The 27,116-nt window shown below is 49.4% G+C and overlaps 1 protein-coding gene across 4 annotated transcripts in view; it reads left to right on the top strand.

The window, feature by feature from the left end:
- The window catches only part of ANXA6 (annexin A6), a 56,606-nt gene that overhangs the window by 5,468 nt on the left and 24,022 nt on the right, over positions 1–27,116 (top strand). For all 4 annotated transcript variants that reach the window (XM_024246648.3, XM_054555035.2, NM_001131761.1 and 1 more), the window contains 13 exon segments: positions 4,765–4,808; positions 12,454–12,544; positions 13,251–13,345; positions 13,907–14,020; positions 15,402–15,492; positions 16,390–16,469; positions 18,239–18,295; positions 19,532–19,625; positions 20,166–20,261; positions 21,446–21,504; positions 23,202–23,324; positions 24,481–24,539; positions 26,256–26,334. In XM_024246648.3, the coding sequence (XP_024102416.3) occupies positions 4,791–4,808; positions 12,454–12,544; positions 13,251–13,345; positions 13,907–14,020; positions 15,402–15,492; positions 16,390–16,469; positions 18,239–18,295; positions 19,532–19,625; positions 20,166–20,261; positions 21,446–21,504; positions 23,202–23,324; positions 24,481–24,539; positions 26,256–26,334 (1,056 nt within the window). In that variant the 5' untranslated portion in view covers positions 4,765–4,790.

Genomic DNA, 27,116 nt, shown 5'->3' with positions numbered 1-27,116 from the left:
GGAAAGTGGTGATACTCTTGTCCTGCACCCCAGTGGATTGTCATACCCATTACCCCACTTTGGAGACTACTGCTGTAATAATGATGATTGTGGCAATAGAAGTCACCGTTTATTAAACATTTAATCTGTACCTGGCCATGCTAAGTATTTTACCTGCCTTATTTCATTGAATCTTCACAAAAACCTTACAAGAGGGTCATTTCAGGATGAAGAAACTGAGGCAGAGAAATTCCATAACTTGCCCAAGTTACTGAGCTCGAAATTTGCCTGGTCAGGATTTGAACTTGGGCATCGACCACAAAGCCTGCATTGATTCTAATGCCACATTGCCTCCATTGTAAATGTTTGGGCTTATCATAATAAAAGCCACCATTTCTTGAGCCTTTACTGTGTGCCACGCACTGTGCTAAGTGTTTTCCCCCTGTTACTTCATTTATTTCTCAGTACCTATAGGTATTTCTATCTGCATTTCACAGATGTGGAAATTGAGATTCAGTTTAAGTAACTTACTTACATCACAAACTGCTGGGCAACATCTGTGCCTGAAGGCCCATGCCTTCACATGACTTGGACAAAACCCTTCCCCTATCCACATCTCTGTGGTTGGGCAGTGGTGAGCCATTCCTTCTAGAGTCAGCCTGGAGCTCTCGAAGGGGAAGGAAGAAAATGTGATTGATTGCAGGCAAAAGGATGAGGCAACAGGTGGCCACAGCAGCACAAAGCCACCCAGGCCATTCATTCTGCTCCTGTGTGGGTTTCAGGAATGATCAGTCATGATAAGTCGTCACAGTGTATCTCATCTAGATCTGAGAGAATCAGGGTTCCTGGGAGGAAAGAGGCACAGGTCTGGAATGACTCTGTTTACTAGTCTTGAACAGCTCTTTCAACCAAGATGAAGAACGTTGCATATTGGCGGGTGGAGATGGGGAGGAATCCTGTGGCCTGGGAGATAACCCTCCTTGGACTGATATTCTGCTGTGAAAATCCTGGGTTGAAGTCTCTAAAAGCCTCTAACTATAGATCCTACCAAAGAGGGAGTGATGTATTGTCCCTACTTTAGAGATGAAGAAACTAAGGCTCAGAGAGGGATCTGTCTTGCCTGAGGTTACATGGGGGCAGGCTGGGAACCAGAACCGGGGTCTTATTCTTTGGACTCTTCCTGGTGTCCCATTGCAGCCAAGACCCACAGTTGTGTGGGGGCTTGTTATGATCGAGGGCTGCTAGGCTGAGATGTTGGCTGCTTCCTGGGCCCTGGCAAGTCACTTTCTCTTTCTGAGATGCCTTTACCCCGTCTAGAAAATGAGGGACTTGGAGTCATGGATTATTAAGGGCCCTTCTGGGATTCTGAAACGCTAGATGTAAAATATTCAGCCAATTTGAGCAGTATGGTCTAGGTTGCTCTGGGAGGGATCAGAAGCCATCTTAAAGCCAGGGTAAATGGTGTGTTTATGATTAGCTCAGGAGCTTTCCAGAGCCCTCAGAGGAGGGGCTGTGGAATCAGTAGGGGGACTGGCCCTCAGAACTGCAGTCTGAACATCTAGTTCTGGAAGGAGCTTGCTTTTTACATATGAACCGTACACTCACACAAGGCACACAGAAACTGCTCTCAGAGCTGAGAATATTTTCCCAAAGAGTAAGAGGCCCCTCCTTGGAGCCATCTCTCCTTGGAAAGGGGAGCTCCTCCAGATGGGCCTGGGCTGCAGCCAGCAGCTAAAATTGCCAGCAACAAGCCCAGAGGAAAGTGCTTCAAGGCTGGAGGTGCAGGTGACAGTCCTCAGCCCTCCCTCTGTCTGTGTCAACTAACTTCCTGGGTCTCATTCAGTCCCTGGTTCTCTGCTAGCCTTGGGCTTCCTTCACTGTCTCCCCCTACTATCCCCCAGGTCAGAGGAAACCGAGAGCTGGCCTCCAGCCTTATCCTGGGGTAGATGTGGGCCCCATCCTCCCCCCAACACACACTGGAAAGGGGGTACAGTTTCCATTTCCTGGTGAGAGCTGCACAGTTGTACCAAGGGGCCCCTGGTTGCCAGGGAAACAGCAAGGTTTCCTCAAGCTGAGCTGAGCTGAGCTGAGCTGCATTTGCAGGCAGATCTGTCCTCTGCCTTCCACTCCCAACCCCATCTGCTGATTTCTCTGCTGACTGCAGCTTGGGGAACTCATAATCAGCCAGTGGAGACACAGAGGCAAACACGACAGAGGCCCTGTCCTCAACTTCCCACCAGCACAGTGAATATCACCATTTACTAAGAACAGGTCTCGTGCCTGGCCTCTTATGTGCTGCCTTTGACATAACTTAGGTCTTATCCTCCAACAACCCTACAAAGCAGAAAAGGGAAAGCTTCAGTTTTGTGCTTGAGATCACCTTGAACTCAAAAATAAGCAATAAGCCCACAGTCACATGGCTAAGATTTTCCCTAAGTCTTGGGGGAACAGGGAATATGTGGAGAACTGGAAGGCATTGAGCTGAAATGTCCCCATGATTTCTACTCTCCTAGTTCTTTTCCTTTTAGGTCTTACTGGGTAAATCTGATTTACTTTGTTATGTTTACTTTTTGTTTGTTTGTTTTTTGAGTCAGAGTCTCACTCTGTCGCCTAGCCTGGAGTGCAGTGGTGCCATCTCTGCTCACTGCAACCTCTGCCTCCCCAGCTCAAGCGATTCACCTGCCTCGGCCTCCTGACTAGCTGGGACTACAGGCACACACCATCACACCTGGCTAATTTTTGTATTTTTTTCTTAGAGACGGGGTTTCGCATGTTGGCCAGGCTGGTCTCAAAATTCTGGCCCCAGGTGGTCCTCACCGCTTGGCCTCCCAAAGTGCTGGGATTACAGGCATGAGCCACTGCTTCTGGCCTCTGTTATGTTTACTTTTAAAAAGCAATACATAGACACCGTTAAAAGAGATCAGGCCGGGCTTGGTGGCTCACGCCTATAATCCCAGCACTTTGAGAGACTGAGGCAGGCAGATCACAAGGGCAGGAATTTGAGACCAGCCTGGCCAACATGGTGAAATCTGTCTCTACTAAAAATATAAAAATTAGCCAGGTGTGGTGCCGTGCACCTGTAATCCCAGCTACTCAGGAGGCTGAGGCAGGAGAATCGCTTGAACCCGGGAGGTGGATGTTGCAGGGAGCTGAGATTGCGCCACTGCACTCCAGCCTGGGTGACACAGCGAGACTCCATCTCAAAAAAAAGAGATCAAATTGCCCAGACCTGCTTAAAGTGGAAAGTAGTGGTCCTTTGTTTCTCTTCTCCTTCTCTTAAGAAGATTGTTAAACTTTCATCTGTTGCCCTCCTGAGTGTCATTAGCCAGCTCCCCACCCGCTTCTCTTATCCTTCCCAAATCAGTTACATCTCTTTTTGCATTTATTTTTACGTATCATATCTTTGTTCCTTCACTGTAGACCCTGTCTCCTGATATCCTCCGCCTGCATTCCTTATCCATTTTCAATGAGATATGTGTCCTGTTTTCCTGTGTGTGTTCCTGTCTTTTTTTTTTTTTTTTTTTTTTTTTGAGACAGGGTCTTGCCCTGTCACCCAGGCTGGAGTGCAGTGGTGCAACCTTGGCTCACTGCAGCCTCCACCTCCTGAGTTCAAGCAATCCTCTCGCCTCAGCCTCCCAAGTAGCTGAGACTATAGGCATGTGCCACCATGTCCAGCTATTTTTTATTTTTATTTTTTTTAATAGAGATCGGGTCTCACTATGTTACCTAGGCTGGTCTCGAACTCCTGGGCTCGAATTATCCTCCCACCTCAGCTTCCCAAAGTGCCAGAATTATAGGCATGAGCTACCACGACCAGCCTGAAAAATCCAGTCTTTACAGTGGTCTCAGGCACTGGTCCCAGATCCTACATCCTACCACACCACTCCCTGCTACCACATCAGCCACACTGAGCTCGTGGTGGTTCCTCACTTGCACTGCCCCACGGTGTACCCCAGGCGCATTCGTGAGATCCTCTGACCCCTCCACCTGGGACTACACCCCTTGTCACTCTCCTGACCAAGCCTTGTCTTTTCTCTGTAGTTCTTATCTCAGCCTGATGAGTGCATTTGTTATTCATTCCCATTACAGCATAAGCTCTAGAGAAACAGAATTTTAAAAATCTCTCATATTTCTGTAAGCGCAGTGCCCAGAGCAGTGCCTGACTCGGAGCAGGTGCTAAATGAGTACATATTGACTTGTTCAGGAATGACAGTCCTTCAGATATTGCAGCAGGTGGTTGGAAGCCCTTTGAGTCCTATCTGCAGGCTGTCAAGCTCTGGGTTCTGAAGCCATCCTTGTTGACTCGAAAAGAGGGCATGCATGGTGCAGATAGTATAGACTCTGGGATCTAGAAATTGTTGAATTCAGTTCTAAGCTGTGTGATCTTGGCTCATTTATTGTGATACTCCAGTCTCAATTTCCTCTCTATAAACAGGAGAATCTGATGTGTGGAAGGATTTCTGTGAGTGTTAACTGAGACGGTGCTGAGACAGGTACCCTGCCTAGTCTGGAGGAGTCAAGGGCTCAGTGGTGGGTCAATGCCATGCCCACCCTCCCTCGGGGATCCGCGTCCCTTTCCCATACTGCTGTGAATGTCTGGACACCATCTAGTCTGTCCATTGTCTTCTGAAAAAAATGTGATTGGCCCTGAGCTGGGTCATTGGGTCTGATTTAACCTGAAGGGCTGGGGGCAGCTGGAAAACAGCAGAGGGAGGAAATGTAAGGGAAAGAAAGGGGATGGTTAGAGTTGAGGGGAATCTCACATGCTGTCTTTCTTCTCCACAGTGGATTCTGCTGCAGAACCGGAGACCATGGCCAAACCAGCACAGGTAAGGGGCCTCTCTTTCCTGAAGGTGGTACTCAGCCTTCTCTGGGCCTGGGATCCTCCTGAAGTCACTAGGCCTGCTGCAGAGACCCCTGGTACCTTCAGCTTGAAAGGAGGAGGAAAGGTTCTTAGGCTTTGCTTGCTCCTGTTACAAGTCACGGCTCTTCAGATGCAGGTCACCATAACGTAATATAACCCACAACATCCTAAGCAGGAAAGGGTGTGTATTGGCTTATCTGACAGAGAGGCCCAGGGCTTCGGGTCTGGTTGAATCCAGGGGTTCAAATGATAGTGTCAAGATTCTGCCTGTGTGAGCTGGGCTTCTTCCGGTGGCTTCATTCTTGGGTAGGTTCTTCCTTGCATTGGCATGGTAGTCATCAGCAGCTCCAGGCTTCCATTCTGCTGTCTTGGCAGCCCAGGGAGAAAACAACATAACTCAATGCCCAGTGATTCCAGGGGAAGGCCCAGGTCTGGTTCTCATTGGCTGGGCCTGAGTAACCTGTTCTTTCTTGGAGCAAGGAGGTGGAGTTGGTCCCACCTGAACTGTTTGGCCTGACGAAGGGAAATGGATACTTGACAGGCAAAAAGGCAATCGAGGGGCTTCTCTGCTCTGGATATGGAAATGTTCTCTGTCACACCGATTTGGGATTGAATTTCCTTGGCTTGGGAGACTCTAACCTCAGTCTCTCATGTTTGACCACTCTGCCAGGCAATAGAATTGGAGGCACATGAGAACTTTTACTCCCATGTGGCTGAGACTAGGTGCTGGCCATGGTCAGAGGTAGGACTCTGACCTCGACTCTACTCTGTTGAGGCTGGGCACGGTGACTCACACCCATAATCCCAGCACTTTGGGAGGCTGAAGTGGGCAGATCACCTGAGCCCAGGATTTTGACACCAGCCTGGACAATATGGCGGAACCCCATCTCTAGAAAAAATACAAAGGTGGCATGTACTTGTAGTCCCAGCTGCTTAGGAGGCTAAGGTGGGAAAATCACCTGATCCCAGGAGATTGAGGTTGTGATGAGCTGAGATCATGCCACTGCACTCCAGCCTGGGCTACAGAGCAAGTCTCAGAAACCAAAAAGCCCCACTCTACTCCGTTGGGGTTTGCCTGAGGGTGCTGTCTGTTGGCTGGCATTGGAGAAAGCCATGCAGTCAGTATGACGATGGGATTGGCAGGGAGAAGAAACTTGGGGATCTTGAAGAAAATCATGGGACTTGGCCCCGTTGTCCCTTACTCCAACCCAGAACTACTGGCCACACAATGCACAGACAGAAGCTGTCTGTGAGGTCTTTGGGCCTCACATTCCTCTTACAGAATGGTTGAACTCAGTAATAACAAAACTCCATCCATCCTTGACATCATGACTGCCCCCAGTGAACCTGGGCTTATAGGATATTCACAGTTTCTGAAGAGCACAGGATGTTATAGGATCAGTACCCTCAGAGAAGTTCTAGCTGTGGCCTTCCTCACAGCCACTGAGGAGTATACTGTGTGTATAAGTGGCCTCTCTGACCAGGAGGAGAGAATGTTACAGATTATGGGCAAAAATCCAAGGTGGAACTTTCACTGTTCCCAATTTCCTATGTGTAGTTATACTAGAGCTACTTCCTGAAAGGCATTTGAACTGCAGGATTCTAGATGATCCAAGTGGACAGGCCATGCCCTGGGAGATCAGAGAGGCCAGGACTTAGGGTGCAGATCTTTGGACCTTGGTCCAGTGCTCCTGGGCCATGCCTTCTGCCTGGCTGATCTGTGGTTTCTTGTTGCCATGGACTGGGGGTCAGTAGACTTCCTGCAAGTGAGTCCCAGGGTGGCAGGGCCTTAGGGAACCCTCCTCCTATGGGGTGAGTTGGCACCCTCCATGCACAGTGTTCTGGTGGGGCAGTAAAGGAGCTCTGGGGCATGCAGGAGGGCACCCCACCTAGGTTGAGGAGAGAGGGGAGGCTGCCTAGGGAGAGCTACTCAGGGGAGGAAGAAGGGGGCTGAGAGTGGTCTCGGTAGGGACAACTGGGACAGAGGCTAGAGGGAGAGCAAATGCAGCATGCTCAGGGGAGTAAAAGTAATTTGGTGTGCTTGGGGTGCAGTGGTTTGGGGGAGAGGTGAGGGTTGCAGAAGACAATAACAGAAATGTGAGAAAAGCTTCCCTGCTGCTGAGCTGAAGTTGTTGCTTCCAGTTATTAGCTTGGCTTTCAATTATTAGCTTGAATCTGGTGTCCTCCAAAACTCCAACACACGCACACATGCATGCATGCATACACACATATGCATGCACACAGCAAACTGCTCCCTCTTCTCTGGCCTAGACACCCCCTGTTCCTTCCACTGTGGTTATTGTGCTGTTCTCCCTATCTCTCCTTTTGGAAGAGAAGAACTTGAGGCCCAAAGACATGAAGAAATAGGATGGTGCCATGGAAGACCCAGGAGGCATAGCGCTGTGGCCTCCATTTCACAGGGACATTCTGGGTTTGAATGCAATAATGAACATAAAAACACCTTGAGGACAGGGCAGGATAGGCAGGTGCTTGTTCCTGGGACTTCTGGGAGCTGTGGAGGTGAGGCCTGGGTCAGGACCGGCCAAGGCAGCTCTCAGCTGGAGTTCTGGCCATGTACCTGTCTCTCTGGGGACATCACTTCTGCTCCCAAGAGGCCACCAGGACTCCTGCTCCAGCAGCAGCCTGGGTGGGGCCCAGCCCCGCAGAGCCCCAGGGCCCGGCTGCTCACCAGCTGGCACCAGGACCTGCTGAATATTTCAGGGTGGAAAGTCCCTTCTCTGCTGTCCCCTGCCTTGATCATGGGTTCCTGCAGCCAGGAACCTGTCTGCCGGAGGTGCGACAGGCAATCAGGGTGGGGTGGGTGAGGAGAAGCCTGTGCGGTTGCACAGGTGGCGCTTAGAGATGCGGAATTTACGAAGTTGGTGTGAGAATGACACGGTGGGAAGCCTGGGCCTGGATGATTTGAGGGGCTGTCTCTGTATCTCCAAATGTGACCAGTGCTAAGCCCCCCACCTTTGCTTCTAGTGGCTATGATCCTGTGGGGTCCCGGGACAACTAATCTAGTAGGTCATCACTTGGAAGATTTTATTAGTCCTGTGCAAAGAACAGTGCAGGAGCCCGAGCTTGCTGCTCAAGAAGCTTGTCTCTAAGTGAGCGTTTTGATCAAGGCTTGTGTAGGTCATTAGGCACCCTTCCCCCAGCATAGCACTTCAGCCCCTTCTCCAGACACTGCTGTGACCACCCACACTGTATGAGGGGGAGAACAGTGGAGGGGGAGGAGCAGCAATAGGAAAGGCGGGTCTGCGTGCTGCCTCATCTCCCGCCCTTCATCCTGGGGACATGCTTCCCTCTTCTCTGCATCCCTTCCCGGCAGCTTACAATCCCATGACTTTAGCGACTTTGGGCATCTAACTGTGAGCTCTGAAGAATCAGACTATATCTTAAGTACTTGTCACCACCCACACACCCCTGCCCCAGCAGACAAGTTAAAATAGTTTCTAGATCCCACGTATCAACCAGACAGGTATTTGTATGAAATATCCATCATATGAACCATATGAAATCTGCTGCTATTTGACTGTTTTTTAATCTACGTACAAGGCAAGTTACATGGCTCAACCTGGTAAAGAATGCCAAATACTAGGGACAGGGTTGTGAGTGGTCAGCTGAGTTTAATGGATAAGGAAAACCATGCCAGGATGTTAGAGCCTTGCCCTTACCCAGGTCCTGACTTAGGTGTTGTGCCCAGGCCAGCCCAGCAGGGCTAGAGCTGCCCTTGCTAGCATTACAAGAAGTCTCAATTGTTTAACCCCATCATCTTCTCCAGCCTCATCTCTTTGCCTTCCCTGCTTCTAGTGGATGATCTTAGTGACAGCCAGCATCTGTTCTGAGCACTGGAGACTCTGGGCTGGCTTTCCCGAATGCCCCTTGCTTCCCTCCATGTCTTTGCCATGTGTCTCCTCTGTGTGATGCCTTCTTCCTCTTTGCCTTTCCGCTCCCTCCTCTACTCCTTGGGGCCAGCCTGTTGCTCATCCCTCAGGACTCAGCTTAGATGTCACCTCCAGAAAGACTTCTCTGATCTGCTTGGAATATATTCACAGTCATTCATCCATCCATTTATGAAACATATTTAGTGAGTGCTTGATTGCTCCAGGCCCTGTACTTGATGCTAGAAATGCATCAGTGAGCAAGAGAGACACAGTCCCTGCCCTCCCAGAGCTTGTAAAGGAAATATTTCCTGGGTCCCATGCTGCCCTTAGCATCGTATCCACCACACTGTCTTGTAGTTGAAGTTGTCATGTATCTCTCTATCAGATTCTGAGCTCTTAGTGATCCCTGGTCCTAAGCATCCATTTAGTAGACTCTCAGTAAATGTTGCTTCCTTGCTTGATTGAGTGAATGAATGGTAGGGTAGCCCTAGCTGCCCTGGAATTGTGAGTATCTGAATGTGAGAAGCACTTAGGATGCTGTGGATTGGACAGCATTGCTGCCTTTTTATAGCCTTGAATATAGGGTCGAAATGGCATAGAGGCAAACAGCACAGGCAATAACTCAAATGCTTCAGTATTCAAGGAGAGGGGCAGGCTGGCATGGTTGACCAGGAGGAAGCAGTGGGCTATGTGGTGGTTGTCCCTTCTTATCTCCAGCTCCCACCCAGATGGAATCTGAGGGGAAGGGAGAGATTGGTCTGTTAGAAAGAGCCTTGGATTCCCTTCCCAGCTGGGCCTCTGACTTGCTGTGTGGTCTTGACATGTCACCTGCCCTCTCTGTTCTGGGTCTTCTGGGACACAGGTGGTAATAGACGTACCTTCCTCATTTAGTTCTCAGCTTGTGGTTCTCAAAGTCCTTTCCCTCTCTTATTCCAAGTGAGCCGTGGGAGGGACATCCTATGACTGAAGTGGATTGGAGGCTGGTGCTACTGTGGATTAGGACAGGTTGGTCCAGACAGCTGGAAGGAAAAACAGCCATGAATCATGGCAACAGGCTAGCCTGCGGAGGGCCCGGACAGACCCTGGAGGACCTGCCCCTGGTGGCATCTTTCAAAGCTTAATATTTCCACACTGGCCCCAGGAGGCCCTGGCATTGGAGATAGCATGGCTAGGGATCCAGTGCCAGGGAGGTCTCCCTTCACCGTCTTCCCCTTCGGCATCCACCATCTCAGAGCTTGGGCCGTCATGGGTGTCTCCATCCATTCATTTAGCCCAGTCACAGTTACTTCCAGCCTCTATGCCAAGCCTGTGCTAGAGCTGGGTCTCCACGGTTCTTCTTAGGCAGAATGATTTGTCTTATTCACGACAGTCTCCATTCTCCATGGACTCAATAACTGAGTGGAAAGCTGAACTAAAAGGTCTTTAAGGATCCTTGCAAAGAAATAATTTTGAGCCTCTGAGCCTTCTTGTTTCCTTTTTTTTTTGAGACAGAGTCAGTCTCATTCTGTCGCCCAGGCTGGAGTGCAGTGATGCGATCTGAGCTCACTACAACCTCTGCCTCCCAGGTTCAAGTGATTCTCCTGACCCAGCCTCCCGAGTAGCTGGGATTACAGGTGCCTGCCACCACACCTGGCTAATTTTTGTATTTTTAGCTGAGACAGGGTTTCATTACATTGGCCAGGCTGGTCTCTAACTCCCGACCTCAAGTGGTCTCCCGCCTAGCCTCCCAAAGTGCTGGGATTACAGGCATGAGCCACTGTGCCCAGGCACCTCTTGTTTCTCCATCCATCCCAGTAGCTAATATTGTCTGCTGTACTTTTTTTGATATTGCTGGACTGGAAGTGTCCAGAAAGAAAGAGAAAAGGATTTAGAAGTGAAATTCCTGGAGGACCCCAGTTGTTCTGTGTTCTTGTTCATTTTATTCATGTGGCAATTACTTGAGTGCCCCCTTTGGTCAACCTCTGTGCAGTGGGCAGAATGGATCTGGTATCTGCTCTCAGAGGTTTCTGAATCAAACTGCCCGCCGGGGTGGAGAAGGCAGCAGGAATTTCTCAGGCTCTGGCCGTGAGGTCTGAAGTAAGGCCAAGGGGAGCGCTGACGGTAAAGCCCCCATCCTGCGCTCACTGAGCTCCTTGCAAGGCGCCCTGCTCTGGGTATTCGGCATGTGTTACTCTTTAAGTCTCTGCCCAGGGGCGTGATCAGGTTGCAGGGGATTCCCAGGTGGCAGAAAGAGAGCTGTGTTCCTTTCTGGTCAGAACTTTAAATAGTAACTCCACGCCGACGCATGCATACCTCAGAGGAGCCAGCCTCTGTAGACAGAGACCAGAGAGTATCCAGAGGCCTGGCCGGGGTCCTGCAGTGCAGACACTGGGAGGCACGGAGACAGGGAGGTGGGGAGGCGGTCCAGGGCTCACTCTGCTCCACCTCTGACTCCCTGAAGGCAAGGTCTATGTGGCCCACCCTCAGTTCCCTCTTTTTTGGATTCTTTCCTGATTCCCCGCAGCTGGATCAGCCTCTGCTGTTTTCCCACATTACCTTATTTTTGTCTTAATGTATTTATTATAAGCTTTATAGTAATTGATGTGCTTGTCTGTCTCCGCCACCGGGCCAGGAGCTCGTGAAAGACAGGAATTGGGTCCCCTTTCTCCCCAATTTCTCAGCCATTAGTGTAGGGCCTAGCACAGATGAAGTGCCTTGTCACTGTGCTGTGTGCTCAGTGACAGGCTCTGGCATCCTCCACTCTGCCAGCTCTCGGCTGCTCTCCCAGACCCCCCACTTCTCAGTGCCGTGTAACTGACCCACATCTGACTTCTCTGTGAACCAGTCCCATTGTGCATTCAGGTTCAGGTTCGATGTCTAAGATCCCCTGGCTCTCTGCCGCTTCTCTCCTTCCCCTCAAAGACCAAGCCAGCTTGTCCTCAGATGCCAGTTCACAGCGCAGTTTACTGGGCCCAGAGAGGCAGCACCTTGTCTTGGCATTGAACTGAGTGTGTCTCTGGGCCCCCTGTGCCCAAGACCCCACTCTCAGTAGCTGGCACCTGCAAGGTTCCTGGAGCTGGAGAGCAGAGCGGGGCTGGAGACCAGAGGGAAAAGGTCTGGGTTCTGTGTGACCTCCCACAAGTGGCTCTCCTTTGGGCTTGGCTTCCATGATAGAAATAATCTTAAGAGCATCTACAAATGGCTACACTAATGATACTCACAGAGGTGAAAGTGTAAACATAAAATGCCGTAAAAATATGAGGGGCTGGCTGGGTGCACTGGCTCATGCCTGTAATCCCAGCACTTTGGGAGGCCAAGGTGGGAGGACTGTTTGAGGCCAGGCATTCAAAACTAGCCAGGGCAATAGAGTGAGACCCCATCTCTTAAAATATATATAAATATATATATTTGACTCTTGCTATTCTTGCAGGATCATTTTCATCTCCTATACTCAGCCAGGCTTTTTTACCCTCTTCTGGATGCTTTGGAAGGTGGCGCAGGGCTGCAGGCCTTGGCCAAGCCCCCCTCCCTTGGGGAAATGGCACTGTCCTTTGGGCGGGTTGCAGCAGGTGGTATGGGAATGTCATCCACACCGTTCCCCAGGGTGTATGTGGCCAGCACTCAATTTTGCAGTGAAAGCAGCTCAGCCTGGACCAGGGTAGGCATCTGACCTGAGGTTGGGGCTGGGAGCTTGGTCTCAGTCCGGGGTTGGCAGCTCACCCTCTACTTTTTTCTCCACAGGGTGCCAAGTACCGGGGCTCCATCCATGACTTCCCAGGCTTTGACCCCAACCAGGATGCCGAGGCTCTGTACACTGCCATGAAGGGCTTTGGTGGGTGCCAGGCTTCATGGGAGCTTGGGGGGTATCCCCCAAATGTAGACACAGCCCAGAGCCCTTCTGGTGGTGGTGGTAGGGTCTGTGAAATGGCGAAGTACATTTTTTCATTTTTTTGGTCTCCTGTTTTTATTAATTTTCATGATGTTATAATAAAATGTTTCAGAAAAAAAGTATAAAGAATAATAGAAATTTCACCCTTAGATTTACCACCAAATTTAAAAACTAGTGCTTAATTAGCATAGTTGAAGTTTCCTTGGTAGATCCCCCTCCTGATAATGCCACCTGCTGCCTTTGCTCAGAGGCAGCCACAATCTGAAGGTGGTGCTTATATTCTTCTTTGTCTTGTGGTGGAAAGAACCCTGTACTGGGTGTTAGGATACCTGGGTTTTCTAAGCCAGGTTCATTGTGAGACCTTGGACAAGTTCTTGCCCCCTCTCTGGGCCTTAATTTCCTGATTTGTGCAGTGAGGAGCTGGATCAGGGGCCTTCTGAGCACAGATATTGTGTGTGCTGTGTCCACTTTCAGTTGTGACTTAATAAGTCCCCATGACCCTCTGCCCTGACACCAGCACCTGATGAGCGGAAGGCTCATGCTGAGGCCTGCAGGGAGCTACTGGGCCTGTGTCCAGGGAGGGAAGTGGCCCTGGTGGGCTTCCTGGAGGCAGGGTGGGTAGGATGATGATTGCTCTCCCCTATTCCAGGCAGTGACAAGGAGGCCATACTGGACATAATCACCTCACGGAGCAACAGGCAGAGGCAGGAGGTCTGTCAGAGCTACAAGTCCCTCTACGGCAAGGTAACCACAGCAACCGGAGGGCCCATGGGGTGCGGGTGGAAGAATGATTTCATTCACCTGTGTGCTCTTTCAGGTTATTTCCTGGATATGGCACTCCAGGTTAGCCTGTGGGCTGACACCTTACCCTGCTCTTTTTCTTCTCATCAGCTGGGTGTCTTTCAGCCTTTAATACACCCACAGCACCTGCTGTATGCTGGGCTCGTGCTAGGTGTTAGGGCTGCACTAGTGAATAAGATGGGTGAGGTGTCAACTCTGTGGACTGCCAGATAGTGAGAGAGATACACAGTAAACGAGGAAACAGACAGTGGTGGGGAAGTGGCACAGGGCTGTGGACTTGACCCTGCACAGCCGTTTGCTAGCAGCATGACTTGGAGTAAGACCCCTGTTGTCTCTGAGCCTGTTTCTTAGGGTTGGTAACAGTACATACCTCCAAGGGTGATGATTTAATGAGATTACTTAGCCCAGCACCTGCCAGAGTAAGTGCTCATTAAGTGTAATTCTTACCATTGTAACTACTCTTCCTCTTTCCTCTTCTATCTCCTCTTCTTCCCCACCCGCCAGGACCTCATTGCTGATTTAAAGTATGAATTGACGGGCAAGTTTGAACGGCTGATTGTGGGCCTGATGAGGCCACCTGCCTATTGTGATGCCAAAGAAATTAAAGATGCCATCTCGGTAAGAAGTCGGGGTGTATGTGTATGTTGGGGTGGGGATGTGGTTAATGGGAAGATTCTGGGCTCTTCCAAAAGCAACTGGTGAGCCCCATACCCACCCAGTAGATGTGTCCTGCTTCAAAGACTCATCTAAATTTATCCCAGAGGAGCATCCCGATCCACACACAGAGAGATGCAGACAGATGTCAACGTGATGCAGACCCCATGAAAGGGGTCCTTGGCGCAGACCCCCTTACCAGGAGCTTGTAGTCCAAGGATACAGGTTATAGGGACATGGAGACAAATTGTGTCTAACACTTCTGAGGCCAACGGCACACTAAAGGTAATCAACATGACCCTGGGCCAAGGGTTGTTTGAGAGGGCATCTTAAAGGATAATAGGATCAAGTTAAGCCCCAAAGCCCAGAGAGGATTTGGTGGATAGGAGTGTCAAGGTCATTGCAGGGTGTAAAAATGGCAGGAGAAGTTGTGGACCTGTGTTTAGGGTATGAGGAGTAGCTCAGCCTGGTTGAGGTAGAGGTAGAGAATTGCCCCCTAGGAAGAAGAAAGGCAAAGCCCTTTAAGTGTATCCAGCACTTTACAGTCTATAAAGTGCTATGATCTTTGTCTTCTATGAGCTATTAAGCATTAATTCATTTTATAAACTGATGCATTTAGCAATGTGAGATTATTATCTTCTCAATCTCCCTGTGAGTTTGGCAGAGCAACTAATATCATCTACGTTTTACAGATGAGAAAACTGAGGCCCAAAAAGATAGTTTCTGAAGAGAATTCACAAAGCTGGAAGAGGCAGAACTAGAACCTTTGTGTTTTAGTCCATTCTCACATAGCTACAAAGAAACACCTGAGATTGGGCAATTTATAAAGAAAAGAGGTTGAATTGGCTCATGGTTCTGCAGGCTGAACAGGAAGCATTGTGGCTTCTGCTTTTGGGGAGCCCTCAAGAAGCTTCCAGTCTTGGCAGAAGGCAAAGAGGGAGCAGGCATCTCACATGGTGGGAGCAGGAGCAAGGCGGGAGGTGGGGAAGTGCTACATACTTTTAGACAACCAGATCCCACACGAACTTATGATCGTGAGAACAGTACTAAGGGGATGGTGCTAACTATTCATGAGAAACCGCCCCCATGATCCAACCACCTCCCACCAGGCCCCACTTCCAACATTCAGGTCTACAATTCGACATGAGATTTGGTGGGGAAACATCCAAATCATATGACCATGTCTCATGAGTCTCAAGGCAGCAGTTCCCAATCAGTGCCTAAGAGCTGGGTAGGAACCTCTGAGTCCTGGGGTGTCACAGCTCTGGCCACTCCCTGATCCCAACCTGTGTCCAGTGGCCTCCCATCCCTGCCCTTAATTCATGCGCTCTTTTTCTACTCCCAGGGCATTGGCACTGATGAGAAGTGCCTCGTTGAGATCTTGGCTTCCCGGACCAATGAGCAGATGCACCAGCTGGTGGCAGCATACAAAGATGGTGAGATGGGCAGGAGGGGCCACTTACGATCTTCAGATACAAAATAAGGATGATTGCAACAGTGGGGACACTAAGATTCTAGCCATCTACCTTCTCTCCTCCTTTCCTCTGATCCATTTGTCCACCCATTCATCTACCCAATAAGTACTTGCTCTGTGCTGGGTGATGTGCTAGGTTCTCAGGATAAAACCAAAGGGGTCCCTCTCTCTTAGACCAATGAGATAATGAGATAATGAAGGAGACACACAATAAACAGGTAAACAGATAAACACGATGATGATGGATTTTAGCTAAGTGTTATGAAGGAAATAAGGTAACAAGAATCAAACTTTTACCAGTGAGGTCTTGGGAGGAAATGAGGAACCAATTGTATAAAGAATGGAGAGAAGATCCTTCCAACAGAGGTCACGGCAAGTGCAAAGGCCCCGAAATAGAAATGGGCCTGGTAGCCGGTACAAGGCTAGACAGGTAGGTAGAGGACAGGGCAGGATCACACAGGGCCTGCAGGCCAAGAGAGATGGTGTTTTATTCTGAGTCTAATGAGAAGTTGGGGAGTATGATGATCAGATATGGGTTTTAAGACAGCCACCCTTGTCGCCGTGGGTTGGAAAGGAATTGAGAATAGAGGAGGAGAGAACCATCGGAAAGCTATAGCCACTGTCCAGGTGGGCCATCATGCTATAGGTGGGCTAGAGAGAGTGAACAGATTCCATTTCATCATATCATGGTCAGTACGAAGAGCTGTGAAAATATACCCTGGGTCTTGCCATGATGGATGTGTAGACTGGGTTTTGGAATTCTTAAAAATATCTGATCATTTTAGGGGCAGCAGGGACCTTTATCCTGGATCCCTGAGGTCTCTGGGGATGAGACTAGAGCTTGTGTTTCTTTCTGCAGCCTACGAGCGGGACCTGGAGGCTGACATCATTGGCGACACCTCTGGCCACTTCCAGAAGATGCTTGTGGTCCTGCTCCAGGTTGGTTCACAGCCTATTTTTTTCCTCTGGAGCTTGGAATAGCTTTTATCTGGCTCACCTGGGTATAGATCTGAATGTCCAGGGTCTGGTCAGCTTCCCCTGGTTTGCATAGGCAGGTGTATTTGGCTAATCCTCCTTCCCTTTGGCACACAGTCCTCTCGTGCCCAGGAGTGTCTTCTGCTGTGATTTTCTTCCTCTCTCCGCACTCGCTCCTCCCGCTCCTCTCTGGGCCTCCTTCCTGCCATTGCTTCTGCAGCTGCACATGCAGCATTTCTGGACCCCAGCATTCCTGGGGCTGCTGTGTGGAGTCTCCCACATCTGAGCCTTATTGCCTCCTCACAGCCTGCCCAAAGTATATCACAAAGAGACTATTAGGAGGCTACAAATTGGTGTCTGTGGCTGAAATTCAACCTGCCAAGTTGGATTTTTTGTTTGTTTGTTTTCCCATAAAATGCGTTTTAAGAAAGAAAGCAAAACAAGTTTGAGTTAGTTGCTAACATGTAAAAATTGTGAGATTTTGCTCAAAAACCAAATTTCTGGATTATTTTAATGTATTGAAAGTTGTGGTAGCAGCAGACCTGCATTCTGCACGACTGCAGTGGGCTGGAGAGCATATGCCTCCTGCCCGCTTCACCGTGAATGGTATCTACCTGGCTCTGTAGGTATCTCTGTGACCACAGGCACTGGGGGAACAGGCATTGAGATGTCTCAAGCTCAGCTCCAAGGACCAAATTGTTATGAAACTTTATATATAAATTAAGCCACCACTATGTTGCCTCTTTCCCCCATTTCCCTTTTATACCAGCTCCTCCCAACTCTGTTCCTCTCATTGCCATAACAATCCCATATTAACCAGCTGGGGAATGATCAGGAGAAACCTCAGGAGTGGGACAGTGTGACCTGTGCCCCATTTTCAAAGCTGCTTGTTCTGGAGAGGAGAGTCCTATCCCTGTATCTTGGAGTCAAGCGTTTTGTATCCTCAAGGTTTGACAGTAAGCAGCAGCACGGCACACGTTGTAAGCTTGCCAGCCCTGTCTTCTGCTTAGTCCCAAAGAGAACCCAGGGGGGTTTGAGATCCTGGAATGCACAATCCAGGGGGAAGAGGGGATGGCCGTAGACCTCTCCAGGCCACCTGCAGATCTCTGCAGGAGTTGAAGTAGTGCTCACCCCTGTTCCCTTTGTGCATCCTCCTATTTGTAAGCTTCCTCTATCAGATGGGGCAAAGGGCACGGGCAGAACAACAGAAGCACCATCAGGATTTGGTGATTTTGTAGCTTATGAGCTCAGATCTTGGGACCGGAGTCCCAAATTCTTATTGGTGAATTCTTTAAGTTAAGGTATAAGAGCTCCTAATAGAATGCAAATGTTCACATCCTTTGCCCCTGTGGAATCATTGCTGGAGGAGTGTCATGGGCCATGCCAGGATCTGTGGCAGGGACCTTCGAGAACCTGGGGCCCTGTCCTCAGAGAGGTCCTCAGGACAAAGCTCTGCCTACCTCTGGGCTGGGGACACCTGGAAGAACCTTGGTTGTTCTTCGGACTCTCCTGTATGGACCCAGCCCTGACGAGGAAGGGAAAGGCCAGAGGGAGGGTCCCTTTGATTGCCTCACAAAATAGATACTGTGGTCTTCATGCAATAGCAGTTACTGCTTCTGGACACATCTGGGCCACCAGGGTTTTCCTGCTTTCCCTATCTCCACCACTGGCATCCAGGCCTCCCTCCTGGCTTTGCAGTGTTTGAAACACATATTCTCTGTCTCTCTGCCCAGGGAACCAGGGAGGAGGATGACGTAGTGAGCGAGGACCTGGTACAACAGGATGTCCAGGTAAACAAGCACCACTGAAAGTCCCTGAGGCACAGCAGAAGAGCCTTGGGAGGGGAGAGGTTGGGGCCCTGGGAAGGGCTGGAGGTGAAGTCATTTGCATCAAATACCAGAAATAACCCAGCCACAGCTGTCATGTATACCAGTGCTTTGTTGAAGAAAAGATACAAGTTATCTTTCAAAAGTATATCCCATATGTAATATTGGTATATTGGTGAGATGTACTTTGGAGCTTTCTTTATTCATTCAGTTGTTAGATATTCTTGAAGTAAAATACCTAGCATGTGCTAGGCACTCTGCCAAGCATTTAGAAATCACTAATGAACAAAATCATGTGGTACCAGGAGAGACAGGCCTACATTAATCACACAAACACCTTCTCTGTCAATATACTGTACATTGCAGGTGTTTTGAGTACCCAGTACATGCTGGCAGCATTACAGGGGCAGATACAGAGAATGCTATGACATAGTCCCTGTTGTTGAGGAGCTCATGCAGTAGTGTGGAGATAGACATGTGAAGAAATCATTATCATATACAGTAGATCAAAGTGATAAAGAAGTAGAAAGCTATGGGAGCCTAGGAGAGGGAGGAAAGGAGGGAAATAGAACTGTGCCTGGGGGCATCGGGAAGTACTTTAAGAAAAAATGGAATACTTAATCTGGGCCTTGAAGGTTGAGTAGGAGTTTCTCCAGAAAGAAAGGAAGAAAGGCATATAGGTATAGTCATATACCACATAATGATGTTTTGGTTAATGATGGACCACATAAATGATGCTAGTCCCATAAGATTATGGACCAGATATATGATGCTAGTCCTAGAAGATTATAACCCCATATTTTCACAGTGCCTTTTTTATGATTATTTATGTTTGGATACACAAATTCTTGCCATTGTGTTGCAGTTGCCTACAGTATTCGGTAAGGTAACATGCTGAACAGGTGTGCTGCCTAGGAGCAATAGGCTATACCATGGAGTCTGGGTGTGTAGTAGGCTATGCCATCTAGGTGTGTGCAAGTGCTCTATGATCTTCACACAATGGCAAGTCACCTAACAATGGCAGTTCTCAGAATGTATCCCCATCATTAAATGATGCATGACTGTTTTATATGCAAAGGTCCTCAGGCTACCAATTACTGGTGTGTTCAGGGATCAGGCAGCAGTTCTGAGTGGCTTGGTCAGTGTGTCCTGTCTCCTGAGGTTTCCTCTTTCAGTCAAGTGCCACCTCTTCCCCTTCAGGACCTATACGAGGCAGGGGAACTGAAATGGGGAACAGATGAAGCCCAGTTCATTTACATCTTGGGAAATCGCAGCAAGCAGCATCTTCGATTGGGTAAGCTCCAGAGAAGACCTGAAGCTGCTCCCTTGGGTTGATGCCAATAATGCCTTTTTTAATCTTTTTTCTTTTCTTTACCACTAATGGAACATGATACCTACTTCATTCCCAACCCAAACTTTAGTCCTGAGTTTATTAGGTTGGTGCAAAAGTAATTGCGGTTTTTGCTGTTTTTTTTTTTTTTTTTTTTAAAAGGAATGGCAAAAACTGCAATTACTTTTGCACCAACCTAATATCAGACAGCAGTTTGTATAGTCCCTCAGCAAAGTCATTAACAGGATGCTTGGCCTTCCATCTCAGTGCCAGTCCTGTCTCCACGTTAGGGGATGAGGCACAGTCCCTCACCAGCTATGAAGCTCATCTGCACAGCACTGGTGATGTGCGTGACCTCCCAGTCGCCTCCATCAGAGCACCAGCCCTAGCTTCATGGTGGACAGTCAGGTCCTGGCCACTGCACCCCCCTGCTCTTGAAGTCCTCATTTCTTCTTGGGGGTACAGAGGCACTCTCAAACCTCCCTGTCTCTCTGTCTGACGCAGTGTTCGATGAGTATCTGAAGACCACAGGGAAGCCGATCGAAGCCAGCATCCGAGGGGAGCTGTCTGGGGACTTTGAGAAGCTAATGCTGGCTGTAGGTATGTCCTGACATTGCATTCCTGGGGGCTTTAGGGGATTCTGGAACACTGGCCTAGGAACAAGGGGCTGAGAATGGAAAGGGGAATTACATGGTATAGAATTGGGAAGGAGAAAACCAGGTGGGCCGTGAATTCTAAAGGTTTCTCCAGGGCAGCATGGCTGAGGCTGGGGAAGGGAAGGGGGTTTGAGCCTCAGGTACTGACTTCCTCCAGCTCTCTTCTCCACCATTGGCAGGGGGACAAAGAGCTCTGAACTTGGGTTGAGGATAATGATGATCATAATAGTTGACTTTTGTGGAGCGTCTCCTGCGTGCCAGGCACTGTGCTGAGTGTGTAATCTTTAAAAAAGACCCAGGAGCGGCCACTGCAATGATCTCTATTTCACAGATGAGGAAACTGAGTCTCACCAGGCTGATCATTTGCTGAGGGGTAGTTTTGTAATGAGTTGGGGGTACTGAGAACGTGAGGATGTGAGGAGCTGGCCAGTCAGTGGTGGAGCCAAGATTCAAACCAGGGCTTCTCCCAAATGGGCTTGGAGCAAGTCACTTCTGCTTGCTGGACCTCAGTTTCCTCATGTTAAGTGGGGTGCGGGGTGGGGGACAGGAAGGATGGACTGCCTTAATTGCCTCCCCAGAAGCCCTTGCAATTCCGGCATTCCAGCAGTTAGCATGTCTGAGTCAGGGATATGTTGTGTGTTTGTATTTCTTGGGGGAAACCTGCAGCTCCTTTATCGTCCCTCCCAGAGCCATCCCCTGCCCTCCCTGTTTGAAGTAGTCAGCCAGTGGGACTCACAGTGATTCAGTGGGATTCACAATGATTCAGCTGCCAGTACCTTTCTGGTGTAGCAGGTCTAAACAAACACCTTTTCCTCCTTCGCCCCAGACCCTACCCCCACCCCAGCTCAATACCCTGTTAAAACCAAAAGGACTAGAAAGATAAAGGGGGTCTTTGTGATGGACTTCAAAAGGATTATTTCAACAAGATTATTTCCTGTTTATTCCCTGGGTGTGCGGTAAAAGTGGGTTGGTCTGGGATGCTCTGGGGCTGTGAGCTATCAGGAACCACGGTTCTTCCTATGTTGAGCTAGGTGGCCCTCAAGGAACAGAAACAAAGAGGGAGTCAGGCCATCCCATCCCCCTTCTGAGGCAGCCAGAATAACTCTACCTCTTTCTCCCTCTTCACAGTGAAGTGTATCCGGAGCACCCCGGAATATTTTGCTGAAAGGCTCTTCAAGGCTATGAAGGTGCGTGGTGGGGCTGATGTAAATGGGGTTTGGGTAGAGGACTATTGGGGCTCTTTGACAAGTCCTTGGGATCCAGTGGCCAAAGAGAGCCCTTCAGGGATGGCCACAGGACTGACCCTGGTGAAGGTGCTCTGTCCTAGGTGAGCTGTAGAGCCAGGAATGCTGCTGGTCACATGTCCTGCCACCTGCATACCTGCCTGACGTCATGAGTCAACAGCTGGACTTAGGGTGGCAGCCTGCACCTGATCCCTCCAGCCAAATGGGTTGGCGGCTCGGACTTTGAAGAAGTATTAACCAGAATGTTTATATACAGCGTATGTAGGCAAGACCACTTTGGCCTTGCCTGCTAAGACTCATGATGCTCACCCTGTGACAGTTCCACTCTCGGTGTGTTTCTGAGAAAGCTTCCCAGGCTTTTACACACATGACGCACAAAGAAACTGGTATTTTTGTGATGCACTGGAGGAAATGAATGCAGTTATTTGCTGCCAGAGGCCAGAGGCCAGAGGCCTGAGGCCTGAGACCCAGGAGCTTGGGCCTTCCTGGCCCTGGTTGGCCATTCCGAAAGGACAAAGTAGACTGTTGGCCATTCTCTGCCCACCAGTGTGCCATAATGAGGTTGGGCAGCTCAGCCCTAGAGAGATGTTTGCCTGTATGCATGAATTCATTAAGAATGCCCATCACAAGGCTGAGTGCACGCAGTGGTTCACACCTATAATCCCAGCACTCTGGGAGGCCAAAGTGGGAGGATCACTTGAGGCCCAAAGTTCAAGACCAGCCTGGGCAACATAGTAAGACCCTTGTCTCTACAAAAATAACAAATAGAACTAGCCAGGGGCTGTGGCACATACCTGTAGTCCTAACTACTCAGGAGGCTAAGGCAGGAGGATTTCCTGAGCACAGGGCCCATGGATTTGAGGCTTCAGTGAACACAGTGCTATGTGATCATGCCACTGTACTCTAGCCTGGACAACAGAGTGAGACCCTGTCTCTTCAAAAAAAAAAAAAAAAGGAAACTTAAAACACTATTGCTTATATTAGGAAAAAGCTAGAAACAACCCAGTGACCATCAAGAATAGTATGGCGAAAAAATAAATGCACAGTGGTATATTTGCAAAGTTCCAAAATGTATAAATCTAAGTGTATTGCTTAGAGTTACAAACCTATGGTAAAATGATAAGGAAAATCAAGTGTGGAAATTATACATGAAGAGAGAAGAGGTCTATAACAGTGAGAGGGCCGGGCGCGGTGGCTCATGTGTGTAATCGTAGCATTTTGGGAGGCCAAGGCAGCCCTTGAGGCCAGGAGTTCAAGACCAGCCTGGCCAACATGGCAAAACCCCATCTCTACTAAAAATACAAAAATTAGCCAGGCGTAGTGGTGGGTACTTGTACTCCCAGCTGCTCAGGAAGCTAAGGCAGGAGAACTGCTTGAGTCTGGAAGGCAGAGGTTGTAGTGAGCTGAGATCGTACCACTGCACTCCAGCCTGGGCAAGAGTAAGAAACTGTCTCAGAAAAAACAAACAAACAACAGTAAGAGGAGCATAGAGAGAGCTTCAATGGGAATGGCAATGTCTGCTTCTTTTGCTCTAAATTTTAACTTTTTATTATGAAAATAGGATTTTCAGCTAAGCTGGGAGCTATCAGCACTCTAGCCTCCTCTCAAGTCCATGTTCCCCAAACCCACTTGTCTTGCAGGGCCTGGGGACTCGGGACAACACCCTGATCCGCATCATGGTCTCCCGTAGTGAGTTGGACATGCTCGACATTCGGGAGATCTTCCGGACCAAGTATGAGAAGTCCCTCTACAGCATGATCAAGGTCAGCAGAGCTCATGGGGGCAGGGAAGGGAGCAAAGAGCTTTTAGCCAAGACAGAGGGCTTGGGGACTATTCCCAGGAAAAGGAAATATCCTAGGAAGTGGGAGTCTCTTGGACATTCCAGGAGCTCCTGCCTTGTGGCTCATTCAAGGAATTTAAGGATATTCAACAGAAAAGCAAGTGTTAGGGGTGTTTGTGAGTGGTAAGGCTACAGAAGGAGGCAGGGGCTGGGTCATGAAGGACACGCAAGCTGAATTAAGTGCGAGGACTCTGCCCCAAGGGCAGTGAGAGTTCAGAGTCTCCTGGAAGAAGGCTGGGAAACACTGAAGAACACAAATGAGGGCTAAAGGGGAACCTTTGGCCTGGGCCGGGTGATTGGTGATGACTCTGGGACATCCGGCCCCTGAGGCTTTATCAGGAGACATATGTAAAGCTAGGGGTTTTCCCTTTTTTTTTTTTTTGGATGACTGAAATAAAGCTTTGTGGGGTGACAGAGAAAGAGATCCAAGTTGTGTTCTCCAAAGTATGTTTCTAAAGGGTAATTTTTTTAGGTGTTATGTGCAAAATGTTCTATGGGAAAATAAGTTTGTAACAAACCAGAATAAGCAAAGATAAATAAGCCAGTTTCTTTACCTCAGAACTTCTCACAGCCTTTCACATTTTGAAGTCCATCATGAAGCCCCAAGAGGGATATGGAATATGCATCCATACGGATATGTGCATCTGTATTATATATATTTGTTTGATTTTTTGCATTTCCCAATATTTTTGCTCATGGAACCCCATTTCCATGCATATTTCACGTGGGCTGGGGACTGTCTGGTGGCAGTGCTGTGCTGGGGCACTGGCTTGAAAGGGCAGCGAGCGTCTCTTCTAAACTCTGCATATTGGTAGCAAAGTCATATTGGTAACTTGAAATTGTCCATTGCTAGAAGTATTTACACCACAGAGATTGGCAAATGCTATAAATTAGGGCTTCCCCCAACCTGCCCGCTGAGAACCAGTTATTCAACATTAAGCAGCACAGGAGGACCAGGGCTGCTATGAATAAGTGTTCATTCAGCCTTCCCCTCTTTTAGGCTGTGCAGAACCTTCACCTCCTTGTCTGAGAGGAGCCCAGGGCTGGGTGAGAGGTAACCTTTCTTTCTTTCTCTCCAGAATGATACCTCTGGCGAGTACAAGAAGACTCTGCTGAAGCTGTGTGGGGGAGATGATGAGTAAGTGGCTTCTTGGCCCGTGGCTGCAGGGCATGTCCTTGGGGTGCCAGGTGGGGACTCCTGGTTTGCATCCTGATGGGTGGATTGGATGAGCCGGGGATTCCCCTGAGCCAGGAGCGTTGCGCAAGTGAAAGGTGGCTTTTGCTGGTAGCTGCTGTGCTTGTGGGTCTGTGTGTCTGAGCGTGTGGGGGTCTGAACATGAGCATGGTCTCCTGTATATGGAGATGTCTGCTCCTGTGAACCTGGAAAGTCAGTCTGGGGTTGTGGACCAGGAACCGGAATATGAGCATCCAAGCCCTGCTATTTCATAGCTGTTTCTCGGTTTCATCACCTGTTAAATGGGAAAAGGACACATTCCTTCTCTGCCTACTCATTTATGCAGCATATTTGGGTTAAGTGCCTTCTGGGTGCAGACCCTGTGAGGAAGCCCCTGATGAAGGCCACAGTCCAGAAGTGGGTATAGTCCAGTTTCCAGAAGGGAGCAGTCCTGTGCTGGGGAGAACTGCTGTGGCTGTGCCACGTAGAAAGCATATATAAAAGCACACAGAGATGCCCTAGCGCAGACCAAGGGGAGGCTCTTAGGAGATACACGGTGAGACCCAAGGGGAAGAGCCAGGTGAAGAGGGTCTGGGGACAGTGTTTGGGTGGAGGAAATCACCTATAGAAAAGCCGAGGAGTGAGAAGGAGCAGGCTGATTCATTCATATGTCCAAGGTCATGCATTTATGGAGTACTAGAGAGAGAAATAAGGCAGAGAAGTGGGAGGGCCTGGGGGCCTCTTCCCAGAATATTAAATTGGGACATTACTTGACCAGATTTGTGTCTAGAAAGGGAACAGGCTGTGCTCTGATTTCCTTTCTCTGGATCTTATAAAGATCCAATTACGGAAGGGATGCAGGAATTTCCTGCGAACCTTTGGTAAGGACCATAGGGGTTGATGCAGTTCAGCAGATACTACTGAGCTCCTGATGCATCCAGGCACTTTGCAGGAGGAGACGTAGGGCTGGCATGGCCATAGCCTGCTCATTGGCCTCTTTGAGAGGGGAGAGTTGGATAGAAGCCACTCAAATTCTAAGGAAGAAAGGGGAGGCTGAAGGATTGGAAAAATCCTATCCTACTTGGATTCTGCAGCCAGGAAGGCTGCCCTTAAAAGCCAGCATTGGCCAGACGCGGTGGCTCAACGCCTGTAATCCCAACACTTTGGGAGGAGGCTGAGGCGGGCGGATCACCTGAGGTCAGGAGTTCAAGACCAGCCTGGCCAACATGGCGAAACCCCATCTCTACTAAAAATACAAGAATTAGCCAGGTGTGGTGGCGGGTGCCTGTAATCCCAGCTACTCGGGAGGCTGAGGCAGGAAAATTGCTTGAATCTGGGAGGCAGAGGTTGCAGTAAGCTGAGATCGCGCCACTGCACCCCAGCCTGGGTGACAAGAGCGTAACTCCGTCTCAAAAAAAAAAAAAAAAAAAAAAAAAGCAGCATTGCAGGGGGTCTCAAGAGAGATGGAAGGCTCTCAGAAATGGAGGGAGGACTCTGGCGAACGGAGGAGGCATAGGCTGGAGAGAAAGAAAGCTTAATGTGTGTGTGGTGTGTGCACGTGTGTGTACGTGTTGGGGGGTGTGTGTACGTGTTGGGGGGTGTGTGTGTGTGTGTTGTTGTGTGGAGTGTTGCCCGTGATGACATTCCTTCCTGTCCTCTCCCTAAACCCCTCCATTCCAGTGCTGCTGGCCAGTTCTTCCCGGAGGCAGCGCAGGTGGCCTATCAGATGTGGGAACTTAGTGCAGTGGCCCGAGTAGAGGTCAGACCTTCCCCTCCTCCTGCTTGACCTCTTGACCACGGCTTCTCTGCTTGCACCTTCCTGCTGCTCTGGTTGGCACCCAGCTGCCCCCTGGCGGCCAACCCGACACGTTGATTCTCACATCTGAAGCTTCCTTTTCTCCCTTGGAGTGGTGAATCAGTGGAGGGGCGCACCTGGTTTCTGCATTAGCTTCTGACACTCTGGAAAGGGTTCTGGCCCACTTACTAACAGGGCTTGCTGAAATGGAGACCTGGCTGGTTCCATGGAGGGGCCTGTCCCACCCGGAGTCGAAACAGTTGGCCTCAGACGTGAAAGCTGAGAACAGATGGGTGTCCCTGGGTGCACTGGAGGATTTCAGGTTGTCCTCCTGAGCATCCTCAGACTGGGGGTCCACAAAGGACAGGAATGAAAGATTTCACTAAAGTACTTTAGGCAAACCATTCCAGAGACTGCAACACTTGGTCCACACAAAAAAGCGTGGGACCTTGGAGCTCTCTGTTATTTATTCGCTGTGCGACCTTTGGAAGGTTCCCCCTCCCTCTGGGCCTCTATGTCTCCATCTTTAAAGTGAGGGGTTAACATGGCAATCTCGGTGATCTCTTAGGGCTCTTGAGCTCTGATGTTCTAGGACAGTGTTCCCCAAATGATACGGCAAGAGATCTTTGCAGATGATTGTAGGTGATGTGAGAAGTGAATTTAGTTTGACAGGGTTGAATAACGCTGAACTCCACAGAGTGAATGAGAAAGGCACTCCTTTCCAATTTCATCAGCGTTTCTGATTA

The sequence above is a fragment of the Pongo abelii genome, chromosome 4, assembly GCF_028885655.2.
Source record: "Pongo abelii isolate AG06213 chromosome 4, NHGRI_mPonAbe1-v2.0_pri, whole genome shotgun sequence".
Lineage (NCBI taxonomy): Eukaryota > Metazoa > Chordata > Mammalia > Primates > Hominidae > Pongo > Pongo abelii.
The sequence above is the reverse complement of the archived record's forward strand: the minus strand, read 5'-3'. Positions and strand labels throughout refer to the sequence as shown.